Source organism: Hetaerina americana, unplaced genomic scaffold, assembly GCF_022747635.1.
Source record: "Hetaerina americana unplaced genomic scaffold, ioHetAmer1.1.p SCAF_17, whole genome shotgun sequence".
Lineage (NCBI taxonomy): Eukaryota > Metazoa > Arthropoda > Insecta > Odonata > Calopterygidae > Hetaerina > Hetaerina americana.
Genome location: NW_027286730.1, coordinates 4412268 through 4437922, shown reverse-complemented (window position 1 = coordinate 4437922; position 25655 = coordinate 4412268). Strand labels below are relative to the sequence as shown.

General features: G+C 36.4%; 1 protein-coding gene across 1 annotated transcript in view; it reads left to right on the top strand.

The window, feature by feature from the left end:
* The window catches only part of LOC139687156 (protein still life, isoform SIF type 1-like), a 298610-nt gene that overhangs the window by 219250 nt on the left and 53705 nt on the right, over nucleotides 1-25655 (top strand). Inside the window, exon 2 of the mRNA XM_071584289.1 lies at nucleotides 13876-14270. Coding sequence (XP_071440390.1) covers nucleotides 14164-14270 — 107 coding nt within the window. The 5' untranslated portion in view covers nucleotides 13876-14163. The remainder of the gene's footprint in view (nucleotides 1-13875; nucleotides 14271-25655) is intronic.

Below are 25655 nucleotides of genomic sequence, written 5' to 3'. Positions count from 1 at the left end.
GTCCATAACGAAGACATAAAACAATTATGTCTTCATTAATTCAAAGTAACGACATTTTTTTTACCGACCCACTCTTATTGACTCAATCTGCCGCCGTTATTTTCGTCTGAATAATTTTCCCTCATCATATCAAGCTTATCACTTACTTTTTATATGATAATCAAATTTCCTCAATTGAGGTAATGTAGTCAACTAAATTAGAGAGGGGGAGTCATATTCAACATTTTCTCCTCTGTCCCTGAAGGTTACCACATGCCGCAGATTAATGGCATGATACCACATACCAACAGCATATGTACAGGCGAAGCACACTGTCTCTGCTCCTTATTCCAACTCAAATGTGAATTTGAAACTTTAAATTAAAGATTAAAAGAGTGAATAATGCTCTCAAAGAGATAATTACATCAACAAACGTAAATACAGATCTCGGACATTCAATTAATTTGGGGTTTTGGGTCTTATTTGACCTCAAATTAGAATTTTTATCCTTTGACATGGGTCCCCCAGCCCATTAGCGTATTTGACTTCCTGTTGCTTGTCTTATTGCTCCGTACGTATAGACTACTACGCAGTGTAGAGCACCTCGTATTATTGCGAAGAGACTACCGCCATTTTGTTCTGTAAACCTTTTGGACATGACAGTTCAGGAAGTAGAGCCCTGAACTCTGTATATCCTTAAACTCACCAAAGCTGTGCAATTTTTTGGGTAGTGATCTTTCCGGACAGTATTGTGAGGGTGAGGTACTATCTCCCCGTTTCTGAGGCGTGGTTTTTGCACGCTGTAAAGAGATTTATTCCAGGTGCCCTGATATTTCCAGTCTTTTATCGTGGTGTAATTTGTTATATTCATAGTCACAGTCGGTATATTTAATATTTGCAATGCGTCTGTGCGTGGATCTTTCTCGTAAGTTACGTAAATAAAAATATAATCGAATTTAGCGAGAGTCCAGGGACCTATTAAAGGCGGAGTATTGTTTTGTACTGCAATAATTAAAAGATAATCATGCTTATATTCCATTTCGACGGATTGAAAGTTTCCAGTTTGCTGTAATTTTTACTGATAGATTTCTATAACCAAAGGGATACACTATTTGATTTCGCCTGTACTCTTTACTGTTTTGAATAATTTTTACTCATTGATGAGCATCAAATTTCCGGAATGCGGAAAGGAAAGGGAGAGACAATATTCCATTACCAATAAAATGTTGAGTGTGTCTGGCCTATAAAGATAACAGTAATGATACCCAAAAATGACCTTTCCTGGCATTGTGAGACCCAAGTTTGATTTTAATCATGAAAAAAAGTGAAATAAAATCAGCTTGTTCGGGGGTCTTAGATATCCTTTTGGCATTTATTGTTGGAGAAAGCACTCTCTTCGCTGAGATTGAAATTCCATTCTAAATCAACTAGGTCAAAATGATGGTACTCAAATAACCGAATTTAAAGCTATTTGATCGCTTTCACAAATAATTTTAATTACTTTCACTGGATACATTAGTAATATTTTAAGAAATATCACATTTTTAGTTTTTTATAGCTTGTATTGCGAAAGGGAAACAGAAAAAAATATCATTTGAGCCACTAACTCACGGCCGAGTATTGATCACCAAGCTCCAAACTTTCTCTTCTGTACTTAATCCTATCTGATGATGAAGTTCGGTGATGTAGTACACTTAAGATAATTTAGGTCGTATGTGGGATCAATTATTATGGTTATTTAAAATTTGCCATCAAGTTTTCAAGCCTTCGTAAAATTATTTACATTTTCAGTGATTAAGTCCCTAACGAAGTCAAGAAAGAGCTCAATCAATTATAATTGTGCCTTTTTATTTTAACACCAAATTAGAATAGCCTCTAAAAATTAGCTCCTAGCTTAACTAAACGAAATTTTAGTCCTGCCCTTTAAAGTGTGCATATGTGTAACCCTGTCACTCGCCACCGGGTTAATAGAGCGAAGTTCTAATAGGATTGAAGCATACGACCGATAGAAGAGCTATATAATGAAGATTTAGAATATTGAGTACAGGGAAGAGCCTTAAATTTTTGGTTGATTTAAGTTATAATTCATCAAATACAAATGTAGATGTCCAAATGCTCTATTTTGAAGGGAGTCATCTTGAACGGGAATCAGCATTCTTTAATTTTTTTGTTTTTCTGACGGCTTTTGGAAATTGCTGTTTTCGTCAAGAGAGGGAATGACGAATTAACTTTAACCATTTGAGCTCTTTTTTAAATTCGCAATGTAAATAGTGACTGCTTTCCTTAACCAAAAAGAGTACTGTATGAGGGATGCTATAAGAGCTCCATAGTCTTCTGGGGTTAGAAACATGCAGTGGAAGACAAGATAAGGCCGCTAAATATAAATATCTTTATTCTTTTACATGAAATTTTACTTGCAATGTGGCCACATGCACCTCTCATCTAGTAGTGAAGATGATACAACAATTCTTTATTTATTGACAATATGTGTGTTTTCGATAGTTAGGCATATATTTTATCGTGGAGAAATGAAGTCTGCCGCAATTTTGTTGTTGAGTCAGTGATTGTTTGATTTGCTTTAACCAATCAACCTTTTGATGAAACAAAAAGGTGGCATTCGCTGTATCATTTTAAGTCACCGCAGTGCTGAGCTTTAAAATTTGCGCTTGGTGACATTTATATTTGCACGTATCCCACTAGATCGTAGGTTCCTGTCAGTAAAGCCCCAGGAGAAACTACATTGAGAGTTATGCATTTAATTTACACAATGTTATTAAATGGGGTATAAAAATATTTCCTTGAATAAAAATGCTAAATTTTGGCGTTGGTTTTCTTTTGAGAACGAATTGTTCCATTTCTTGCAGTAAATATGTATGCGTCATACCCTGCCGGCTAGAACATAAAAAAATGGATAAGGTAATGAAAATATTCCTTGTATCACGCAATTTTCATTACATTATTTATAAAACGAAAGGATAAGATGAAAAATACGGCTGTCTATAAAATGTCTGGGTGTTAAACCTTACCTTTGATGTGATTGTGAGTTTTATAATGGAAAAAAGTATTTAGATCGAGCAGCGATAGGATACACTTCCTCCTTTTATTTTCATGGTTTGCCGAAAGTAGCATGAAAAATTAATGGGTATTTGATTCTTTGTTGTCCTAATTTCACTCTGATACCCTGTAATTCTTTTAGGCATTAGCCTTGCTTGACCTGCTTCGTGACAGAAAGATCCAACGCCTTTGTTTATATTAAATTATTAAGATAAATATAATAATTCAATCACATTTTCATCGCAGCAATACGGAATAATCTATCAGTTATTCTTTCACACCTTATCTAATATCCTAAATAAAGCGTCCTCCGACAGGTATCAAACCGTTTCCGCATACTAATTGCTATTTTCCTTACATCGGCAAAAGTATATTATGATATATGTTCAACATGCATGGCCATAATAATGGTTAACTAGTATGAAATAACCCTGCGTCTTTCTCTCTGGGATTAATCATGAATGATTGAAAATTCTTTTAAAGCTGGCCGGGATATTATTTCAAAGAGAGTTTCTGATGAAAATTTGACATGGGAGTGCATTGTTTGAACTAAATGCATCCTAAGTAACGAAACTCCTTATCCACTCTGTTAATGATATGTTATGGTCCATATTTATATGATTCTGAAAGTTCATTTCTGTGCTTTGGTAAATATTTAGTTCCGGTTCCCAAGCTCTGCCCCAGGCAACATTAATTAAGAAGTTTACGGAAGATAACTAGGAATTCATCGGTCCCATTGTGCCTTCTCGGATTAGTTTTGAGGCTGAGGAAAATATGAAATGTATTTTGAACATGGCACTCCAGAGTTCTTCACAATTTCCGTCAATCTTTTCCTTTTGTATTGCATTCACCTTTTCGTGCTTCCTCGCCCTTACCATCAAAGAGTATTTCCATTGCCCGTGTCCACCCTCTATCCTCTTCGAATCCTTTCACTAAAAACTATTCGCCAGCCAGCCAGGGAACAAGACTCAATCGATCGCAGCGCAACCATAGCAGGAGTTTTTGGAACTATACCTTCTTCCAACCCTCGCAAGAAACTGTGGCGTATAGATATCCGTCATTGAGGTTAAAGTAACTGAGAAAGAGCGTGGACGCGGGAGACCGGCCATTAACGCTGTCTGCTCTTGAATTGTTAGTATGAGATACACGTGAGCAGAAGCTAGAAACGGTTTTTTGATAAAAGAAGTATGGATATACGCACTGCTACAAGCAGTGCACTACCATGGTCGTTCCCTTGAAAAAGACCCATAAATGTTCTCCGATCAAAACTATAACGAGCATCGCAAACTATTGAGATAATTTTGATATTTAGCATTTAAGCTGTCAATTATAAATTGCATGTTGCCATAAACATTTTAATAGTTACAAGCGATCTATTACCTCCTATGAAGAAAGGGCACAAGCTCATAACTGATTTTACATTTATTTATTTTTATTTAACGTTATATGCCTCGGTATTCAGCATAAACAAGTTTTAAAATTGCCATCTTGCATTATATTAAAAATGCTAGTACAATATTGCCAGATATTAACGAGCTATAAATGTATTAAATATAGATAGAAAAAACAATTACCTACATAAATTATATCAAACAGAGATATTTGGAATTAAAATGACTTTATTTCTTTCTACGATTTTGTTCAATTTATGCGTTTGAATTGAAATTTTATCTGATTTTAGAATCATAACTAACAGAAAGTATATGTTGTGTTTCTGACAAAGTTATTTTAGGAGTAGTTTTAATAATGCCGTTAATGTTTCACTGTTTTTTGCTTGAAATATTCAATTTCACTGAAAGATTAATGCTTATGGCTTGGTAAAAGATGCATTATTTCTGATATAGTAAACGCTACCTCATTGCATTAAAAGATTCTTCTACCTCGTTTTACCACAATAAGGCTATTAGGTTCATCCCTAAATCTCTTTCCATGCATTTCTGTTGTAATGCTTACATCCCTTAAAGATTGCTTATTCTTTTTCCTAATGGCTGGCTCCTTATCTTGAATAGTAAGCTGTGTGTTTGTGTATGTACATAATCAGAAAGACTAGCGCTCCTAATTTTAAATTTTCTAATTTCTCAATTCAATGGCTATTATAACTTCTCCCATTTATTTTTTAGTTCTCCCACACTCGGGTCCAATATTATGTCTAGGGTGGCTATCTCTCCGTGATTTTATCGGGCAAACCAGTTTGGCTACTAATTAACGAGTTTGCATACTGTATCTTCTATTTTAATAATGTGCTGAAAAATCAATGGCCGATATTATTCGATATATGATATCAATGGTGTCAAGACTAACGATGATTGCACACTTCTGCACATTGATCAGCGGAGTACCATCGGAGTATATAACTTATGATGTTTATAGCTGATGGCGATAAGGATGGTATTGTACTGCGAATTAACTCAGTGCTATCACTGCCATAACTTAACTCGCAGTTATGGGTGAAACCATCAGTTTGTAAGACTACCTTCGACACCGTGTTCTTTTTTCGTTTTCATGAAGTTCATTACTGCACCTGTTTCAGATTAAACTGTAGACGTAATTCAAAAATACACAAGTGTTTGTGAGATTCTTGTAAAGAAACTCAAATTCCATCTTATTACTCAAGCGTTGGCGTCATGAGCTTATAAATTGACTCCCCTGGTTACTTTGTAATTAATATGAAATTATAGCATGGGAATGAGGGGTGAGAACTTCCTTGGTGGAGATACTCTAACACCATCGGAATTTCATTTCCCTGCTATTGCTATTTTTGCGCCAAGAAAACATCAAACTTGTTTGTCTATTTTGTAATGATCTTATATTTTTCAACCATTTAAATTAGTTAATTGAGTGTAGATATATTGAAAAAACATTTCATAACTAATAATATGAGGTAATTTCTCCTTTTCGAGATTTTAGTGTGGGGTGAATGAATAAACCCCAAGTTTCATGGGCTCTATTCAATCGGAAACCATCTTCATGTTTGATAACATACTTCGAATAACCTGTAATATCCGGGTTCTATGGTGACTTAGGCCATTTTATCATCTCAAACTAACCTGCACTCTCAGTCAGTATAATATATTTTCTTGGTGAGGTTAAAAATTTCTGCGACTAATTTTCTCATCGGTATTTCCTACAGTATTTTTTCTATAAGGATTACTTTAATTTGGGACATTTTTTGTTTATTTATCTTTTAATTACTATTTATGATTATGCCTGGAGGTCATAAGTTCATTAAAATTAGGTAAATTTTCCTTTTTTTTGGATTTTTAATCTCAGTAAAAATCTTTCAAAGATTTTTTTTAACGCTAGCTTTTTTTGCATTCAACTGCCTCACCGCTTTGGTCCTTTAATTACTCGCAGAGTAAAGCCTTGCCATTTTATTACCTACTAATTCCGTCTAGTTATTCAACAAATGTGATATATTCTGACCTTCCAGCTCGCATGTTATCTCGCTGGTTGTGTGTTTGGTTGTTGTCAAGTTTTTCCATGATTTTGTAACCTCTTCCTTAGGTGCTTCCTTGTTAAAAATCCGAGAATATATTTTGTATTGAACTTCAAAGTCTTTTCAAATTACATTTGTCTTATTAAGTTTTCTTTTTGGTTTTATTTGTGGCTCCTTTCTTGTGCACTCGAGGGAAATCGCTTCTGGATCCGCATTCATAGTCATTTTACAATTTCATAATGGCTGATTTCGTAAATTCTGCTATTTGCTTAATGTCCTTGAATTTTCGACTACTGCATGTAATTACGTGGGTGGAAAACGTTTTAAATATTGCTTTGCATGACTCCTGGTAACATGATCCAGTAGTTACGCGGGATATTTTTTTATACTCCCAGAGCTTAGATGATGATATCGATGCTCGCGTAAATACTTGGTCTCCTACTTTTATGCTAGGATTATGTGGCCTATACGACGAGCACACTTGCATATTGTCTCTTATCTGTTTTTATATGTGTTCGTATTTAATTTTCGTTGTAGGAGTTATCTTTGACCTAACTTGACCGTTGCCACCAGGAAATTCGCCTAATTGCAACGTAATTGTGTAAATAATAATAATATTTTTGCTGCGTTTACTGAAAACCAAAGTTGTGGACTTATTTCCATTTATATAGTTACACAGATGCTTGAATAAGATTTTACTGGTTTAAACACTCCACTCGTTCCGTTAGATTTACATGTATCATATACGAGGGTCATCCGGAAAGTAGTACCCGTTCGTGAAGTAAAGACACAAAAGTAAATATTAACAAACATAAAAAATTTTATTTGAAAGAGGATACTTTAAACTACTTCTCAACATAATCTCCAAGCAAATTAAGGCATTTGTCATAACGTGTGACAAGTTTCTGTATTCCTGCTGCATAGTCCTTCGCCGCCAGCTCATTGAGATACGCGAGGGACCCATCTTGCACAAATTTTTGCATAATGCAGATGGTGTTTAACAATTTCATGAACAATTGTTCGAGAAACATTGGGAAAATGCTCACAGATGTCATCAATTGTGACGCGCCGATCGTTCCTCACGAATTCGTCAACTGAGCTCACCAGTTGGTCTGTAATGACAGACGGTCTCCCCGAACGCTCATCGTCGTGTGTGTTCCCCCTCCCCATGTTGAAGTTGCGACACCACCGCCGAACAGACGACTCGTCCATTACATTGTCTCCATACACCTCCTTTAATTGGCGATGAATATCACATGGGCGAACGTTTCTTGCATTGAGGAATTTAATCACTGCCCTCACTTCACAACTGGCGGCGTTCTCAATTTTTTTAAACATTGTAAACAATCACAGAAACAACACAGGCAATGCTAGCGTCACGCAACTTGGCTCAGAGAAGGCAGACAAGCCACTGAAGCTATCTGACCTCGTCCAGCGGCTACTCGCGTCGTCAGCACTTCATGCGGCACGAACGGGTACTACTTTCCGGATGACCCTCGTATATAGGTCTCGCCATTTGCGCCTGCACAGACACTTAAAATTCTTCAAAGTTATGTCCTTGGGCCTCTACACATTTTCCCAGTGACTCTGCCATAACTCTGCCAATTTATGAGCGCCCTAGAAGGCGTCTCCGGTGACCTCTCGCAAGAGCTTCGTCACGGCTCTTCTATGGACGTAAAACGGGCACCTTTCAGAGCTGCCTTAATCCGAGGAAACAAAAAGAAGTCAACTGGGGCGACGTTAGGACCTTAGGGGGGTGGGGCAGCGCTGGCACCAGTTATTTGGCCAGGAACTCGTGGACTCGTAGCTCGTTGTGGCAAGGTGCGTTGTCGTGATGGAGTTGCCAGGTAGCGGAGATGTCTTTTCTCGTCCTTTTTCGGAGTCTCTCCAGCACATCCAAGTAGTAGGCAGCGTTAAACAAACTCCTTATGGACCACTCCTTTACTGTCGAAAAAGACAATGAGAATTGTTTTCACTTTTGATTTGCTCATTCATGCCTTTTTGTGATTGGGGGACTGGTCGGTGAGCCATTCAGAGCTTTGGCGTTTTGCTTCTGGGTCGTATTAAAAAACCCAGGTGTCATCACCAGTTATGATATTGTCCAAATAAGCAGGTTCATTTTCAATACGGTGCAAGAGTTCACTTCACATTTCCACTCGGTGGGTCTTATGGTCGTCTGACAACACCTTGGGCACGAGCTTGGCGTATACTTTCCTCATCGCTAAATCTTCATTAAAAATGTGAAACACAACAGTAGACGACAATTTCAGTGCATTGTCAGCCATATTGATACTCAACTGACGGTCAGAGTTCAGCAATTGTCGAACAATAGCCACATTGTTGTCAGTTTTGCCGGTTGACGGCCGCCGAGAGCGTTTTTCGTCGTGAACCTCTTCCCGGCCCTCCTTAAAGCCCTTTAACGACTTCGAAACTTGTGAGTAGGACAGAGCAGAGCCCGCGTAAGCCTGGCGAATCATTTCGCTAGTCTACTGAAGAGAATTTTTCAGTTAAACACAAAACTTAATCGCGTAACGTTGCTCGATCGTCGATTCAATTTTTTACGTGACACGGTCGGTGCGGGGAGGTTTACAATAACTGAGCTTCTGCCTCTTTCACAGCTCAGAGAGCACTGAGACGAGTTTTTTCGCAAAGCTTAGTGTCCTTTCCACCTACTCCAAGTTGTTTGATCCAACTCCAACCAATGGGAGCGGCGTTGATAATTTAATTGCATTACTTTCGGAACGTACCTGTTTTTACGAATATGGGAATATGACTTTAGTTTTAATATTATTTATCAGTCGTTTTCTATTCCCAAGGAATTATAGGAGATTTGGATGTTCTCAACAATGAATTCTCAATGATGGTTGGTTACCAAAGAGTTGGAAGATTACTTTTAAAACCATGGTTGAACGTATTTTTATTCCACCATATGGAGGGGGAGGGAAATTCTTTATATATACTTTATTATTCTGCAGCAGTTCCTTCTTATTTTAGTTGAAGTTTAAAAGCATTTTTAAATTATTGAAGCGTAGTAGATAGTTTTATGTGTGGGAGTGCGTAATTTATGAGCGTGTCCAAATGTTAATAGCTCTCGAGTGACTTTAAAAAGAATAAAATTTTCGCATTTTTTCGCATGGGTATAGCAAGTGTCAAAAAACTGCTAATACAGGATAGTGTACACGTTGGTATGGAACTTTGTAACTCAGTATGTGACGCTTGTATTTTAGAGAGCGGATCGGTTTTTGGATTTTTTAGTACTAAGAATGCCTGTTAAAGAAACTGTTTCAAAGTTATTGCAGGGAGCATATAAAATAGGAAGTTATTAGCTTTTCCCGGACATTATTCTAGGTAAAAACTGAGCAGAACGGAGTTTAAATCAGCAAACAAGATGAGTTGTAAGCTTCATCGTTCTCAATGTTTTAGCACAGTGAACACGGAACAAGTGAAAAGAAAACGTTGATTTATTACGCTGTCCGTCGGTGCATGCATAATTATGTAATAGTATAATGTTACTAGGATGCTTGGATAGCATATATAAAAATCCAATTTATACTATCCGAAGAGATATATCATACACTTCACTACCCTGACATTACTATTGAAAAGTAATAGTATATAATTGACAAAATAGGTTAAAAGTATCAATTTCAAATGAAATTCTTACGAGTATTGTTTACATGGCATAGTGAGGTTACAGTTTTTACCTAGATATCTTCGAGAAAAAATAATTTGACTTATGTGAATGTATGAAAAGTAGTAAGGGTTTATGATCTTCCAAATATCATCCGCATACACCAGAGTACAGTCTGTAAAAGCAGCAATAGAAGTTTTCATGGATTAAATATTGTTATAGTTGATAAAAGAACTAAAAGATCGCGTTATAACTTAATGGCTTCAATCTTTAGGCCATATCGAGGAAAATGTAAGCCGAAGGACTTATACCATAATTTAATTTAAGACTGTCAAATGCAGGTCAATTATGTTCAGGCAGGATAACAATTGCTTACTTAAAATTACAATTATTCGCTTAAAATAGTAATTCCTATCGTTAAAGTTTCATTAATTCCCAGGAGTTTTCGATTTGGTTAGAACATAATTTCTAGCATGGATATACAATTTTTGTATTACGACAGTACCAACTCATCTAATGAATTTTCCAGAAAATGCACAAGTATTTGTAAAAAATCATTGATCGAATGTTTAGCCATAAGCAGCATAATGCGTAGTGGTTGGTTCTTAAGACGATTACCCTGTACAGACTAAAATGCTCCCCCGCGTCAATAAATTGCTTAGAAAATCACTACGCAAAGTAAATCTTGGCGATGAAATTCAAAATTTTCTATGGAAGAAATTCGAAACTGCAGGCATAGCTTTTCCAATATTTCTGCTTTAAGATTGACCTTAAGTATACCAAATGAATTTTCAAAATTCATTTTGAATGTTTTGCATTGGCTTTACCTCTGAAGAAATATTTGCGAGAAGATGGAAACAGAATAATTACAATTGAAATGTAATTAGAGATACAATGTAAGGCAAAGGTACGTGTATGATTTGACAGAATGATCATTAAGTAATTTGAATGAATGTTAAGTTGAGTCATTTACGCTATCGAATAATTGCTGATTGTATCTTGAGCCATTTAGGAACATGGTAATTTTTTAATTCTCTTTTAAGTCATATAATCATTTAATATGGTTGAATATGAAATAATTATCATGGTGATGGTGAAATTCGTTAATAAATGAAAAGGGTAGAAAATTATTATGAAAGTAATCAAGTTGAAGCACCAGGTACACCCATTGCGATGATTGTAAACGGATATCGGCCGCTTGGACCAAGAGTGGGTAACTGTGCTCAAGGGCAACCCCTAGTGGTAAGGACCAATCACGTAAAGAAAGGAGAGGTGGTCACAAAAAATTAGGATCAAACGCCAAAAGGTAGACCCTAATTCCTGCTGGGTGCCAAAAGGCTGCCAAAATTCTTGGTGGGTTGGCACAATTCAAGGCCGACTGCCAAACATTACGGTAGTTGCAAGTGGTCAAATACAAGATCATATGTATGTTACAGCCGTTTCACTTTGTTGTTCGCCCATCAAATGGTCGGTAATAAATCTTGCAAAAATTAGGACTAATTACAGGTATAAAAAAATAAATTCAGTATGCATTCATACTGCTTAAATTTTAAGGGCATTATATTAATTGGGAAATAAATGTATATTAAGTGAAAATGTTCAGATAACATACATTCATTATGGTGACGTACGTATTGCGTACAGGCATTTAAGCAGTGTTTACCACAAAAGGTTCATTAGATGAAAGCCAAGTTTTGGGAGTTTAGAGATAAAAAAAGGCACGGAAAAATGTATTAATTTAATTTTTTTAGGCGGAAATGAGTGTTTCAATACCCCATTTAAATTAATGATTGAAGTATTCTTCACAAATAAAAATAGCATACTCCTGCCGTAGAATATAGATATAAGGTAGAGTCAGATTTCCTTATCTGAATGAAATATTCGTGAAATTAAAATTGAATTATTTGTTTCCTATTATAATTCATGCATTTGAATGTATATCACATAATGACCCATATTTGAAATTTATTTAATTTAAATATTCTTTTGCCTGTCATAATTTATTGAATAACGTTATTCTTGTATTCACAAACTTTCTAGACGTCCCCCGGCGTATTTAATTTAATATGGTCGAATATAAAAGCATTGGCTGTTTGATAAAATGGAGAAGGTTAATCTACAATTCTGTGAATGACTCTTTTGAGTAATACCTTATTTACGGGGAATGAGTTGTTAATGTGTAAATCGGGAAAATACAATATATGATAATAGTAGCATGTAATAATTTGAAATTGCCCACTAACTCTGAAAAGTAATGAGAAAAAATACGGTTGGTTCGAATAATTAGATGTTGCGGAGGGTGCATCCGTAAAGGAATATTTTAACGTTCCGCATTTATTTTAATTGTAATAGCTAATAGCCTCCCTTCCGAAATAAAACTAGACGAATCAGGAGCGCTGCAAAATTTATTGACAGAGAAGTCACCATTCTACACTCCGACAGTAGAAGAAAAGGATTCGTGTGACCTTTCCTATTTTTAATATGGAATAATGAAGGTATCGGGTTAAATACCAACCAACCAAAACAGGGAAAATAATGTTTTCTTGGTAGAAGTTAAAATTTCTTCGATCTCAGTCAATTTTCAGTTGGTTTTGAGATTCTATGCCAAGTTTCTTCTAGTAAATTACCACTTCATGTATTTATCGTGTGATCAAAATTCCATTAGAAGGTTAAATTACAGATTGAAGCTTTTGCATGTATTGGAAGGAGGTCTCTTTAGCAGTGATGTTGAAAATATATTATCACCCCCATCGTACTACGGTAGGATAAATCATGTTAGTAAAATTAGAGAGATTAATTGTAGAACACATTGATTTAAGGTGTCATTTTTTCCACGATGTTCGGGTAAAATTATTCTGGTGTATATTCACCCTCTGCCACACGCCCTGGCGGTGGCTTGCAGGGTTTATATAAGTAAATAAATAAATGAAAGGGAGTAGTCTGGGAGTGACCGCGGTCAGACAATGTTAATCTGACCCTTTATCGTCCGAGAAAAAAATGACATCTGAAATCCATCTGTTCTACCTGTATACTTTATCTCTCTAATTTCAGCGACATGATTTCTCCAACCGTAGTACAATGGGAGTAATAATACATTTTCAACATCACTGCTTTAGAGACATCCTTCCAGTTTATGCAAGAGCTTCTATCTGTAATTTAACCTTCTCTCCGTGAGTGATTCCCAGCCTAGCTGCTCTAATATTTTGCAAGTTTATCATAACAACGTTTTACAAATCTATATCCTCTTGGCTTCACGCGATCCAATTCGGCAATTAATGTAACTTCGTGAGGATCCTTTACACTTGCAGCATATTCTAAATGAGGCCTAACCAGCCACAGATAACGTTTTTCTTTGAAATTTTCATCACATTTACCTAGTACCCTTCTAATAAATTTTGTTAGCTTTTCCTTCAAATATTTTTCGATAGCTTTTCCTATATTTGAAGACGAGTTATAAATTTCGTTACGTTCACCTCCATTGGCCGGCAGGAACCTATTTGGCACGATAGTTTCACAAGCCATTGAACGTAACATTGCAAAGATATTCACCTTTCTCCAATTCTCAGCGCACTAGTGATCACCCTCAGAGTTTTGACAATGATAGAACATATGGGCATGGGCGTATTTTTCCATTTTAATAGGATAAGATATTTATGTATATGTTTTCATATGCTCATTCTGTTCAGCATTAATGAAGATGGAATTAATTGAAAGACGGGACCGTACGGTCGTATACACCGCCAGAATTAAGAAGTCCATTGTTTCTGTCCAACAGGCGCTAGCGGCCATGAGTTGGTGACGCGGCGTCGGCCCCCAGTGCAGCAGCGCGAATCCAGCGACAGCCGCGGGGGCTGTAAACCTCCGCTCCCGGCACCAGTCCGCCCCTTGCTCCTCGTCGGCGGCCGCCGCGTCATCCGGTGGCGGGGGGGGCGGGCCCTGCTGCTCCGCCTCGTCCACATCTTCCGTCGCCGCCCGCTCAGCGGCGGGAGACGGGCCCACGGCGGGGATCTCTTCGGCGGCCCCGGGTGGGGCGGCGACTTCATCCTCCTCATCCGTCGCCAACATGGGCAACAAACTCAGCTGCTCGTGCGCCCCGCTCATCCGGAAGGCGTACCGATATGAGGACTCGCCGTGGCAGACATCCAGGCGACGAGATGGACACCTCTTACGGTAATCATCCTATCTGACACGTTATGCAGCCTTTCATCCGCTGTGGAAGCAGGGAGTAGCTTTTCGCGATCCTCCTTGCTACTCTTGCCAGTTTCCTTGAATTCGCTCCGGAAAAATTGAGGAATAGATATATTTTCAGTCTTGAATTTTTTTCTTCTGATACAGACTATTTGTTTCTCTGGTTTAACGGATTAGCTTTGTGAAGTTTATTTTATTTGTGCCCTACGTTTAAGCAATGCTATGCACACAAAGATGTGATACCGCGTGATGACGTACACTTCAAGTACAGGCACTAAGATTAGTCATAGCCGGCAAATTAAAAGAGATGTAGGTTGAGAGAGGAATAGGATATTGAAATGTATTGCGTGATTACCTTGTTCTCCTGACACATTTATTTCAATCAAGTTTTACCTGGTACTGTGTTTGATTCATTTGAGAGAAGATGACTAAAATTTACTCTCTTCGAATAGACATATATTATATATCCGTTATACATTTATAAACGTTAAGAGTTAGTAGTGGGTGAGAGGGGATCCAACCAGTGTAACTACGTGCATTAGGGTACCTAATGGGCTAAGTTATGTATGATGTTGCCAAAATGTCGACATAAGATCAATTAAAAAGCATAGGACAGCAGTTGGATCCAGTTGAATCAAATGGCATAAGTACTGATAGTTACATTTGTGCTGCATATGGTAGAAGAAAGACAATCAAAATGAAAAATAATAGGGAAGATAAAGGGAAGAAGTTTTGAGTGACATGCGGAAAACTTAACTAGGGAGTGAAGGTGGGTGGGTACTTTATTATGGTAGTTTTAGAAGTATTTGGATTGTCTATGATTAAGGATGGGGAAATGAGTTAGTCACCTTGTGAAATTCCTAAAAGGAAGGAAAAGTGGGTTGATGCTAACTGTTAGTAGGACGCTGAAGACAGTAAGAAAAGGGAGAAAGTTGATCAAGCGGGAGAGAGGGTGGAAGGAGATACGTTATTTGATATTGGAATACACTGAAAGCCACCGCTAGGGTATTTGGCAGGGGGTGAATACACACCAGACTAATTTTGACCCGAAATGACCCCTACCGCGGTTCAACAATGTTATTCTGTTTCCTAATTGTTTGTGAAAAATGGCATCTGAAATCTAATTGTGCTATACTTGATCTCTCTCATTTTGTTGACGTGATCTCTCCTACCGTAGTACGATGGGGGTGATGATACATTTTCAGCATCATTGCTAAAGAGGCATCCCTTCCATTTATGCAAGAGATTCAATCCGTAATTTAACTTTCACTCCGAGGGTAATTCCCAACCTATATCCTCTAATACTTTGGATACGCTGCTCAGTTTATCATAAAAATGTTTTACAAATATAGCTCCTCCACGTTGCACGCTATCCAATGCGGGAATCAATCTAACTTCGTGACGATCCCATACACTAGAAGCATATTCTAAATGAGGTCTAACCAGCTTAAGATAGCATTTCTCTTTGATTTTTCATCACATGGTTGATGGCATCATCATAAATAACCTGTTAAAAGTTTGGTCTTCGAAGGTGGCTAATAACTATAATGGATTAATAATAGCATCCTGTTTACTCCTTACCACTCCTTTTATAGTCATTCATTTGCTGTACTGGCATTCATACAAATAGGTTATTTATCATGATTCATCAAACAAGTGATGAAAAGGTCATATAGAAATATTATCTTTCGCTTATCTTATCTAGCTTCGTTAAAGTGTATTATCTGGATTCAACCTTTGGCAGCCGGACCCGTGGAAACTATTGACTCTTATGCTAAACTATTATGTTCCAGAGTATCCTATTTCTCTTTCTATATTATTCTGAAGGGTTACGCTGAGATAAAATATTTGGAAATTCGAATAAATCTTCCTTTCTATATTTTCTGAATTCCTAACTGAAAAGTTAAATGAATTAGCATTTCACCATGGCTAGCTGAAGGCAGGCAGTCGTAACTAAGGGTTTCTTTCAAATTATAATCCTCAAACCTATTAGATTTAAAAATCAGGAAAGGTTATTATGAATTTATTTTAAAAGTTGATGGAGAGCGATATAATATGAATAACGAAATAATGGTTACGATAGTAGGCTGTGAAATGGCCGTGTGGCCGCTTGCTGCGTCTTGCCCATATTCCAGACCTAATCAGTGGCTTTATTTGTTTTGACGCTTGTAAATTGAAATTTTCCAATCTATTTAAGGTTTAAACTTTAGTAAATAAAATGAAGGTAGAATAAATATGGATGTCAATTTCGTGCTGTATCAATGCGGAATTGCTACTGCAAAAAAATTTGGCTTTTTCTCGTTCGCAACAAAAGATGCTCTCACTTACATTTAATGGCGATGAAAAATTAAACATTTTATTCATCTGAATAAGTATCCTTCCAATTGAAATAAGCTTTAGTTGCGTAATAGTTACTGACTATTAATTTTATTTCTTTTAACACCCCCTTTTAAATTTAAATTGGGATTTCAGCTATTTTAATTATGGAAGTGAACTCATTTATTTTTATGGTATCCCATAAGATTTAGGGATTAATCAAAAGCACTTGATTGTGGCGGATAAGCTCTTCCACCTTGAAAAGTAATTTGTAATAAAAAATAATTGTTAATACCAGTCATTATTTTTATAAATCATTTTAATGAATCCATCAATGTATTAGTTTGATAGAAATTTCATTTGAAGAGATCGTTTTAATTTAATTCTTACAAATATTTATGGGTATCGAAAAAAATCGGCTATTGGATAAGACTTTTTGTATTCAGTGAATACAAATTAGATTAAATTCAAGTAGTAGTCGTTCAAAACGGGTATGGAGAATAGAGTTGACAGTGCTATAAGATATAAAATGGAAAATTGAATCTGCAAGAAATTACATCATTGTCATTTGACATTTTATGTACAAGATATGCCAAACAGTAAATCAGCCATAACAATAGCTGGGGACTATTTTTTCGATTGACCTACAATGTATTGCGGCGCGCATATAATCTAGCACTAAAGTAAAGGAAACTTAGCAATAATCAAACATTTTTGCAAATTTGCAGTGGCAAACAAAACAAAGATTTTTATTTTGATTTCTGATAATTTACATATAGATGTTAATGTTTTAGCAAAATTTGATGCTGAAGTAATCTAAGACAAAACTTCTATTAACTTTTCACGGTCCTAAGGCAAAAAAAATCTCAATTCTTAGTAATCAATTTACTGAAGGGCATATAAAAATAATAAATAAATGTATAAGTTACATATGAAATCAGAGATTGGCTCTCATATAGCATTAAGGTAAGGGTATTAAAGTTCAATAATGGTCATTGAAATCTGTGCCAATTTAAGGCTTGAAAAAGAATCCTGATATTCTCTGTTTCCTGATGTTATGGCAAGTATTTACATATCTTTGAAATACTCGCTGTATTATTGCTCATTAATACGAGCTCGTATATATGCTCTTCGTCAATATTTGATCACACAAGTTTCCTATTAATGCATTCACATGTCAAAATGGACGCTGATTACTATTTTTTTTAAATACTTGGTGAATATACATCAATCATCATAAAGATATGAAAAACCATCTGTATAAACGTACAAATTCATGTATTTACGAGTTTTACTCGGAAGTAATACCTATGCTATAAAATACAAATGACCAGATATTTTGTTAATTATAGTCAGAGTAAGTGTTAACTTTAAGATTGCATGGACTATTGGGAGTCTAAAAAGAGTCAAAATATGTATTTTAAACTGTTCTAACGGCTAATTGAAATATGAATCAATGCATAGTGACAATTTCATTTCTATGGTCTATAACTGCTGATGTTCTTTCGCAAACATAAACTCAGCCGAAGTAAAAGTAATTTCCTTCCAAGACGGAAGAACTGGACTTCATACAAGCAACCAGCGGTTTAGCGAGAGAGAGCGTAATTTAACGAGATATACATGTCGAATTGAAAATTCTGAATGAGTTCAAATATCTCTGCAATTTTTTTGCACATTTTTTGGAAGGTTTTCCTGGCAATAATTTACAATATTTGATCTATTTAAAATTCCAGGACTATTTATTATGTCTGAAAGTTTGATTAACAGAGTACAATGAGAGTAATGATATAACCACTATTTTTACTCTAATCTTTTTGTATTGATATTCTTAGGTAATTTACCTGTACTTTATATTTAGCAGAACATCATTATAGAATTGCATAATATCAATTTCATGATTTATTGAAAGAATAAACTTAATAGCTAACTAAGGGGTCACAAAAAATGCGATGTTTATTGGATATTATCTACAGAATGATTTATTAAGCAACATATATTTATGAGCGATTAAGTGATGAATATTGGATCAGCGGGGAAAGAAAGGAAGTCTTTTAGGTTAACGAGACTACTGGAGGCAAGTATGAAAATCTGCGAATCTTTTCAACAAAGTTGCGAATCCTTTCAACAGTATTTGAGACTGTGACCCATGAGAGTTATTGCAATAGAAACCAGTTTAAAATATAGTGACTCATAAATATTTAACTTTCTTTCATTGATGTTGTCTAATAATTATTGCGCTTTTTAAAAACTAATTCTTTTCAAAATTGGAGCATACATTTTTGAACCCATTGGTTTATCTCAAAAGATAAAATACGTAAGTATATGAGGGAAGAAAAGTTACACCTGGTTTGTAGTTTTTTGGCTATTCAAAGAGAACTATAATGGCCTTTATTTACGGTTTGTTTCGATAGACTTTGATTCCCAAAAAGAGGAAACTTTCTGTTGCATGCGACACAAGAATATATGCTCAATATTATATTGGATTAGCTCTGAGTTTTGAATCCCTACCCTCATTTACCGTTTGGTAAGTTTTATATTATTCTGAAAAATAGCTGAAATACGTGAATATACATACATTATTGAAGATTGATGAGTTCCTAAGTAAATAATTATGATAACTCCTATTTGAGGGACAGTTCTTTTTCCTTCAGTTTTCGTGTCTCTATGGTTTAAATTTATTCCTGTAATACTCTTTAATCTGCTCTCACTTCTTGAAGCGTTCTTTAATTTTTTTATTCATTGCCTTTTCGTCCCTTCCAATAAAGATCTTAAATGTGTTCAGCTTATTCTTTTCTTTTTCATCTCCGACAAGAATTTCATTTTGCCCTATGAAACGTCGACGCTCTCATTCTGAGAGATCATTACCCTTTCTTCCGGGAGTGGTGCTACGAGACATAATGACGCTTTTCAACTGCGATGAATAACGCAATATTCTTAATCGAATGACAGAAATGGTTTCGATCATTCAGAGAAACACTTATGAGCAAGTTGGCAGATTCTTTTTTACATGACCTCGTCAAATCACGCTAGAAGGACGTTAATGCCCCGAATTTTTCCAATTTCGGTGAAAAATATCTAAAATACATTTTTGGTGTGCACTGTCGACTAATATTTCAAGTATTCAGTACTTCAAGTATTTCAAGTACTAGTTCAAGTATTCGCGATATGAATCCATCATCTTGTAAATGTATTATGTTACTGTAATTTCGGCCACTACTCATCGTTTATCAATCTGATAGCAGTGTATATAAATCCTCTAGGCGATGCTATGCCTTATCAGCATCTATAATAACTAATTGTTCTTTTCGCAGAATTCTTCCATTACATGCTTCCTGCTCATCCTTGGATTTCTCGTACTTAGTTACGTGGACATTTCAAGGTCTTCTACAAAGTATTCTTCCTCAGATGTCTCCAATTAGTTTATCTCTTCTTCTTGTCAGTTTCTCTCATAGACAGTCTTTCAAACACTCTTCGGAGGACGTCAATGTATTGGCCACTGAGGCTATTACTTATATTTTAGTCGTTCATCCGTAGCCTCATATTTTTATCACTTCCAATTTTATTTTCTCTGCTGTCTATATTAGTTCAAATCTCTCAGTAGTCTTCTGTTCAAATAGCAATAACTCAATATTGATATTTATTGAAATGCCGATTGAATGGTCATCATGAAATTATTTCATCAACACTGGCTTCCTTTAACCATGTCTCGTTGAAGCACGTTATTCTAAATATTTTGTCATCACCGAATCTTTAGGTTTGCTACCACATGTTATTATGCCACACCCTTAGCTCAGCAGACCGCCTTTACCTCTAATCTTAAGCATCGGTAAAGGATTATGGAGATGTATTATTCAATCTATCGCTTCTCATCAACTGGTTACATATTTTACTGGGTAATAGAACTGTCCAAGAAACTTCAACCGATTTTCAGTTATGGTAATAAACCAGTATGAGACAGTAATAACCGTTTTTGAATAATTATTTCATGGATTTTCTCCCTTTGGCAAAGTTGACTGTGATTTTGTGAATTTTGTAGGCAGTTGCAGTTATTTTGCTCTTAAAATGAAACTTTAAAAAAATTCTGAAAAGCCTAAAGCCTGAAGTTTGTAGATTGGGTTTTAATATTCCTTTCATAGTGCTTCGATCAAGTTTATTCCATATCCCTTTCAAATCATCCCCGGTCTTCCTCCGTAGTTCTTTCATTATATGCATTTCCCCAATTAGATTATTTAATAAACTTCTTTTCCTCTGAATATACATTTTTAAATGATATTCTGATTAATAATTTTTCCCTTTTTCTTTTCCCACTTTCCCCAGGACTACAATTTAAATTGTCTTGTTTAACTATTCTATGTAGAAGCTGGTGTGATGCCGCTAGGAGTCTAATTGTGGGGTGCATTGCTAGGAAATCTATTCTAGGTACATACTGAACCACCGTGAAAAAATCCCTTTGCTTAATTTGGCTCGATAAATTGACAAAATAACCTTTTCTTCGCTGACCAATATCTTTTTTCCATTGTCAATATATATTTGATAGCCTCATTTAGGCGTACGACGGCCTAAACGCTTGCTAAAATGCTTGCACCGAGCTTAAACACGTACTTTAAGGAGGGCCCCTAGACAAATTGGAACCAAGGTCGCGGTTATATTATTCTCTCGGTGCTTTAATATTGTGGATAACGTAAGTTGAAAAGAAATGAAGCCACTTTTAAACTCCCTAAAAACATCATCCACTCTCCAATAAAAACGACCATTATCGAAATCAAAAACCAGACCCGACGATCATGGGAAGACGATATAAATCCAAGCAGACAGGTTCCAAACACTTTCTTGGCGCCATGGCAGACTTTTATGGGTCACGTCTATGTTATTCCAATGAATAGCCTAAGGCGCATATTTTTTGTGACCGAGAATAGAAATGCAGAAATAGATTAGTAGCTGCATGTATCAAAAGCTCTGGCTGTCTTTAATCAACTATTTAGTTTTATTTTCAAGTACACCCACCTTTTTCTCGTCACGCAAATGCATGCCCAATACGATCTTTTTTTTTGCTGTGACCCCTCTAATATTTCCGATAAAACAGCCAATTTCATGCCCTAACACTTGTACGAACAAGAATAAATTTATGGGAAGATTTGCTTTCCAATTAAGTAATAATTTATTCAACCCACGCAAAAACATTCCAATAACTGAGTTCATTCATGCCTATTATTTATTGATATTTTGTTTTAAGTTAGGATATTATTATTTAATATTTATTATAGAATTTTTGCTCTAAACAACTAGTAAATAAAATATATTCGCTATGGATGAAAGCGGCTTCTATCGAGACGACTCTGGCATGATATAAAGAAAGCCTTTTGAGCATCACTATACTTGTACAGTTAGTTTTCTTATCATCTCGTAGTTTTATTCGACTCCCTCTATCTCCATTAGGTTAGGTTTCTGATGTGCCCAGGCACTGCGCGCTGCCGTACTCTTAAGCCCAGGCGTACGTAACACTAACTATGCTCCAACTCCATGTAACATAATGCAATAAAATCACTACGGCCGTCAAAGATTAATGAAAAGAACTCCGACATCCGGCAATTTGGCTTGTTGAACTTGCTGAAATTCGTTTTATTTAGGGCCTTACGTCGAGATTTACGCGGAGTTCCCTCCCTTTCCAGAGATATGTCATGCAGGAAGCACACAAGGCAAACTAACGTACAGCAAGCATGAAAAATAAATGTGGCGATTTGTATAGGGGAGAATTTTAATACTTACGATAATTTTTCTGATACGGCCCGCTAGCTCAAAAAATATCCGTTGTGCGACTCATTTGCATGACAAAGTGCGTCACTGCTCTTAGGGCTCGAAGAAGGTGTGAATGTGACCTGAAAGTGCCCTTCATCAATGGCTTCGCCACCAACTCCTGGAAAAAGAGACTTAACAGGAAAGTCTCCGGGTAGCTGAAATTGGGAGTTTTCCTTCGATAAATAAACACAGGACATATTCCAAGAAACTGCGGGAGATACCGCAACAGTAACTTTGAACGGAGTCATCTGCTAATATAAATTTCATAAAATTATTGCAGGGTGAAACAACCATTTGCCTTGACCGGGATTTGAACCCGTATCCCTCGATGTCCGGCCGCGTTCTTTAGCCAGTTAAGCTTCGAGTCGTCCTCTCAAACTCGTTCAAGAGGACGCCTTGATAGCTTAACTGGCTAAAGCACACGGCCGGACATCGAGTGATTCTGGTTCAAATCCCGGTCAAGGCAAATGGTTATTTCACTCTGCAATTATTGTATGAAATTTATATTAGCGGTTCGAATCCCGGTGAAGGTGAATGATTTTTACACTCTGAAATTGCTGCATTGGAACACAGGGCGCTTGCCTCTGATTTTAATGGCAGGTGCGCTGATATCTAACGAGGGTTACTCTCAAGGTACCATATTTATTTTTCATACGTTCTATGGGTGAGTTTAGGTTGTATACTCGTATAAAGCGCTGGATCCATGGATTGGAACGAAACTGGCGGTAAACCTAGACGTGAGATCCTAGTTACCACACATTTGAGCATGCTTGGTGGTTCAAATGGTCGCAATTGGAGTTATTTCCTTTTAACCCATATTACAATATCTCGTTTTAGCTGTGCATATTTTTAATCTTCGTCAATTTAATCCAAAATGACTATTATTTTCCTCCCTTTATCTTGCATGTTCCATGCTATCCCTCTACTACCTTCGGTTTATTATCTACCACATTCACTTATCCTGCATTCTTCGAATATCTGCCAGCGACCGCCTCTTTTCCCCTCCATTGGCGTTCACTTTGTATTTATTCTTTCTGTCTATGTTACGTGAGTCATTCTTCTCCAAACTCGTATCTCAAAGACCTTCAACATATTCCATTTACGTGGGTCATTCAATAACTTCTTAGAAAATTCAAGAGACGGCGTTCATAGTATTTGCTTTTAGAAAGCCTCAGCTCTCAATAGGTTGCTGTTTCACCCATATCCATCGCGTGGTTTCATTTTCCTAGCCAACTGACGCAACAAACTCTTGTTTAATTAAAAAAATGAAAAAAAAAATGATTTTGTGCTTTGACTATACACTTCTATTTGAAAGGCTTAACGCTGGAAAAGATCAAAGCTTAGCTGGATGAAGTTCGTGGCACATATGCTCCAGTGTTTGAGACTATTTACAATTGGGTAAATGAGTTTTAACGTGTCCGTGCTTCTACAGATAATAAACATCGTTCAGAACGTCCAGTGGAATTGACTTTCTTCGAAATGATTAATAAGTCCAATCAAAATGTAATTTTGAGTGATCGACGAATCAAAGTTTGCGAAATAGCTGAGGCCACAGGTATATCATAGGTTACAGTGTTCTCAATTTCGTGCGAAAAATTGGGTGTGAAAAAAATTTCAGCGAGATGGATGCCACGTTTGCTATCCGTGGAGAATAAGCGCAATCATGTGGTTCATTACAAGGTTGGCTTTTCGTTGTTCCGTTGCAATCCTGTCGAGTCCTGCGGTGATACACAATTACGGACGGCGATCCGGCTCCGAAGAAGGTGGAGAGGGTAAAATCGGCCGACAAGGTGTTGGCCACGAGGTTTTGCGATGAACGCGGAACCATCTACATCGATTTCTTACAAAAATGATAAACAACAAATGAGGAGTTCGCCGGTTGAGCGATTAAATCAAGAAAAAAACCCCATTATACGAAAGAAAAATTCTCTTCCATGAAGGCAATGTACGGGTGAACACCTGCGTAGTTTCAATGGCAAAAAATGCTATCAATATTCTAATTATCTCTAAGTCCACCATTTTGACCGAATTTGGCCCCCAATGACCTTTTTTTATTTCCAAATTTGGAGAAATGGCACGGCGGAAAACGATTCACGTCGAACGAGGATGTTATTGCCAACTTATTTGCTTTTTTTGAGGACCTTTGGAAATTCTATATTTTTGATGGCTTAAAAAAGTTTGAGACCCGCTGAGAAAAGTGCATCGTGCTAAAAGAAGAATATATGGATAGGTAAAAAAAACCTACCAAAATTAATATTTTTTTCTAAAGAAAAATGTAACGGGCCACATACTGTATATCCCTTCTTTCTCAAGGATCAATTTTCCGATCCATAGAAACTACGTTCCATATCAAACCTTTTATTATTATTTTCTTCAAGCTTTATTCAAGATCTCTGTCGTTAAATACCTCTTTTTAAAACCAGCATCTTTACCTTGCGTAATTACTCCATGTTGCGATCACAAAATCTGGAGATAGATTTGCCGTGATTTTCTTGCGCATCTGTTAAATAATATAGTATTATCAATCTCAAGAGAGGAACATGCGTTGTCAATAATGACGCTTATTATGGAAGTTAGAAATAAATAATGCCATGTTAAAATTAAAATGCCATCTTCTACAAATTCCAGCCCAGTAAATTCGAACAACATTTGCTAACTGAAATATGTTGCAAAAAACCTCCAGAAAAGATTGAGCAGAACATGGGCATTCTCTCCTTTTCTGGTTATCAATTTGATCCCGCGGTATTGATTTTGCTTTTCTTCTAATAAATACAATTTTGTTTTGGTGCGCCGTCAATTTTAATATTTGTCATTTACAGCCATATCTGCTTTCTCATTATTGCTATCGCTTCTTTGTACTGATGTCTTCCATGTCTTTTTATATGGATCTTCATGGCTTACTTCACATACACGTCTAACGAATGCTTCTTTCTTTAATAAAATCATTCACCTATTCGTATCCAATTAATTCTATTCTTCCCATTAGTGTCTTTATCTCGTTGGTTTCCCCAATTAGTCTATTTTTGACGTACTTCTAGGTGCGTCCCACTAACCCTGCCGTTGACGTTAACATGTAATAGTGGAATTTGGCCTAAATAGAATGTTGGACCCTTCCGGTAAAACATATTGGGTTATTTTTAAGTATTTTTTTCAAGGCTTAGGTACTAGAAACACGTTGTATATGCAATTAATGCACACGTATTCACATTATGCAGAGTAGAAATTTGTCAGCATCGTTTTCATGGTAAACGAAGT